Source organism: Eimeria mitis, genomic scaffold (genome assembly GCF_000499745.2).
Source record: "Eimeria mitis Houghton genomic scaffold, Emh_scaff830, whole genome shotgun sequence".
Classification (NCBI taxonomy): Eukaryota; Apicomplexa; class Conoidasida; order Eucoccidiorida; family Eimeriidae; genus Eimeria; species Eimeria mitis.
The window spans coordinates 10,773-13,030 of NW_013576102.1; the positions used below are offsets into that span (position 1 = coordinate 10,773).

General features: G+C 59.2%; 1 protein-coding gene across 1 annotated transcript in view; it reads right to left on the reverse strand.

The window, feature by feature from the left end:
- Window positions 1-965: 965 nt before the first annotated feature.
- Window positions 966-2,258, reverse strand: part of EMH_0023300 (uncharacterized protein) — a gene marked incomplete at both ends in the record, with an annotated part of 3,138 nt that continues 1,845 nt past the window's right edge. The window contains 3 exons of the mRNA XM_013502106.1: window positions 966-1,026; window positions 1,145-1,251; window positions 2,185-2,256. Coding sequence (XP_013357560.1) covers window positions 966-1,026; window positions 1,145-1,251; window positions 2,185-2,256 — 240 coding nt within the window. The remainder of the gene's footprint in view (window positions 1,027-1,144; window positions 1,252-2,184; window positions 2,257-2,258) is intronic.

Sequence of the window (2,258 nt, forward strand, 5' to 3'; positions counted from 1 at the left end):
GCCGGTTGTATAAAGGGTTTTTCTTCTCTTTCGTTTTTCCCTTCTTTACCTTCACTGGTGATGCGAGAACACCCCATGCAACACCAGACAAACTCTAGCTAGCTAGCTAGCTAGCTAGCTAGCTAGCTGGCTAGCTAGCTAGCTAGCTAGCTGGGTAGCTTGGTGGCTAGCTAGCCTTACGTGTCAGGTGTGTCTATCCACCTAGCTACCTAAGCAGCTAGCTGTCTAACCAGCTAGCTAGCTAGCTAGCTACATGAGCAGCTAGCTAGCTAGCTAGCTAGCTAGCTGGCCAGCTAGCCATCCACCTAGCTAGCTAGCTAGCTAGAAACTAAGAGCTAGCTAGCTAGCTAGCTAGCTAGCTAGCTAGCTGGATCAAGTACAGCTAGCGAGCCAACCGGGTTGTTTACTTCTATTTATAGCTAGCTAGCTCGCTAGCTAGCACGCTAAGTTCGTGGCTAGCTAGCTAGCTAGCTAGCTAGCTAGCCACTAAGAGCTCGCTAGCTAGCTAGCTAGCTAGCTAGCTAGCTAGCTGGCTAGCTAGCTAGCTAGCTAGCTAGCTGGCCGTGCCAGTTGGGCAATGTAGCGAACTGCAAAGATTTTCCCGGAAGCGCAACTGTGAAACAAAATACCTAAACCCTAAACCCTAAACCCTAAACCCTAAACCCTAAACCCTAGAGCTTATAAACCCTAAAGCTTATAAACCCTAAACCCTAAACCCTAAACCCTAAACTCGAATGTGTAGAACTCTGTTGGTTGGGTTGTAGCTGCGGTTGAGCGGGGAGAATAGGGTTGCTGCTGCAGCAGCAACCCTAAACCCTAAACCCTAAACCCTAAACCCTAAACCCTAGGGGCTAGCTGACCCCCATATGTCTGTAGCTGGAGGGGCCCCCGTTTGTTTGTCTGTGTTTGGGGGCCCCCATTGCTGGTTGTATGCAGCAGGAGAGGCATGGGGGGGCCCCCCGCTCTCACTGCGCTGCTGCCGCTGCTGCTGCTGCTGCTGCTGCTGCTGCTGCTGCTGCTGTGGCTCTGAGAAGCAGCAAGATGAAAGGCGTCTTTGTCCTGCTGCTCTTTCTGCTGCAGTTGCTGCTGCTGCTGCTGCTGCTGTTGCTGCTGCTGTTGCTGCTGCTGTTGGGGGGCTGCTTACACTTGGACTCTCTCTCGTTCTTCCTCGCCTCCACCGCTTCTCTTCTGCTGCTGTTGCTGCTGCTGCTGCTGCTGCTGCTGCTGCTGCTGCTGCTGCTTCTTCTTCTTCTGCAGCAGCAGCAGCAGCAGCAGCAGCAGTTTGCCCTGGCATCGCCGGCTGTATAAACACTGCCTCTTCTTTGGGTAGGCTTACAGACCCCCCATCAAAGAGGGGGCCCCCGGGGGGCCCCCCCCTAGAACAGCTTTGGGGGGCCCCCTGGGGGCCCCCCCTAGAGGAGCTTTGGGGGGCCCCCGGGGGCCCCCAGGCCCCTGAGGGGCCCCTAGAGGGGGGAGATGCACCCGAGGGGGCCCCCCTAGATACGCCGGCGGCCCCCGAGGGGCCCCAGCTAGGGGAAGCCCCCGAGGGGCCCCCAGCTAGTGGGGCCCCCGGGGGGCCCCCCCCAGATAGGGGGGCCCCCGAGGGGCCCCCTCTAGATACGCCGGGGGCTCCCACGGGGCCCCCGTATAGGGGGGCCCCCGAGGGGGTCCAGGTCGGGGGCCCCGCCGAGGGGCTCCTGTGAGGGGGGCCCCCCGAGGGGCTGCGGGTGTGGGGGCCCCCCCCCCTAGGGGCCCACTTTGGGGGGCCCCCCGCGGGGCCCCCTGAAAGGCTTCGCCTAGGGTAGTGGGGGGCCCCCCTTGAGGGTATATGAGAGAGGAGAGGGGGGCCCCCCTCCCCTTTATCTGTATAGGGGGCCCCCCCCTTTATTACTTCTCTATCGGGGGGGCCCCCCTTTGTTATATCTCGTGGGGGGCCCCCAAGGGGGCCCCCCCCAAGGGGGCCCCCCTGCTTGCTTGCTGCAGAGAGAGAAGAAACAAAAGAATCATCAGATAGGTCTTGGGGTAATAGAGAAGGAAATCTGCTGCTGAGGTCTGCATGCATTTGGTCGTGCTGCTGCTGCTGCTGCTGCAGTTGCTGCTGCTGCTGCTGCTGCTGCTGCTGCTGCTGCTGCTGCTGCGGGAGTTTTTGTTTTATTGCAGCAAACAAACGAGAAGCAGCACGACCAATACGAGATGTAGATGGAGACAATTCTGCTGCTGTTTCTGCTCTTCTTTGCTGCTGCAGCAGTTGCTGCTGC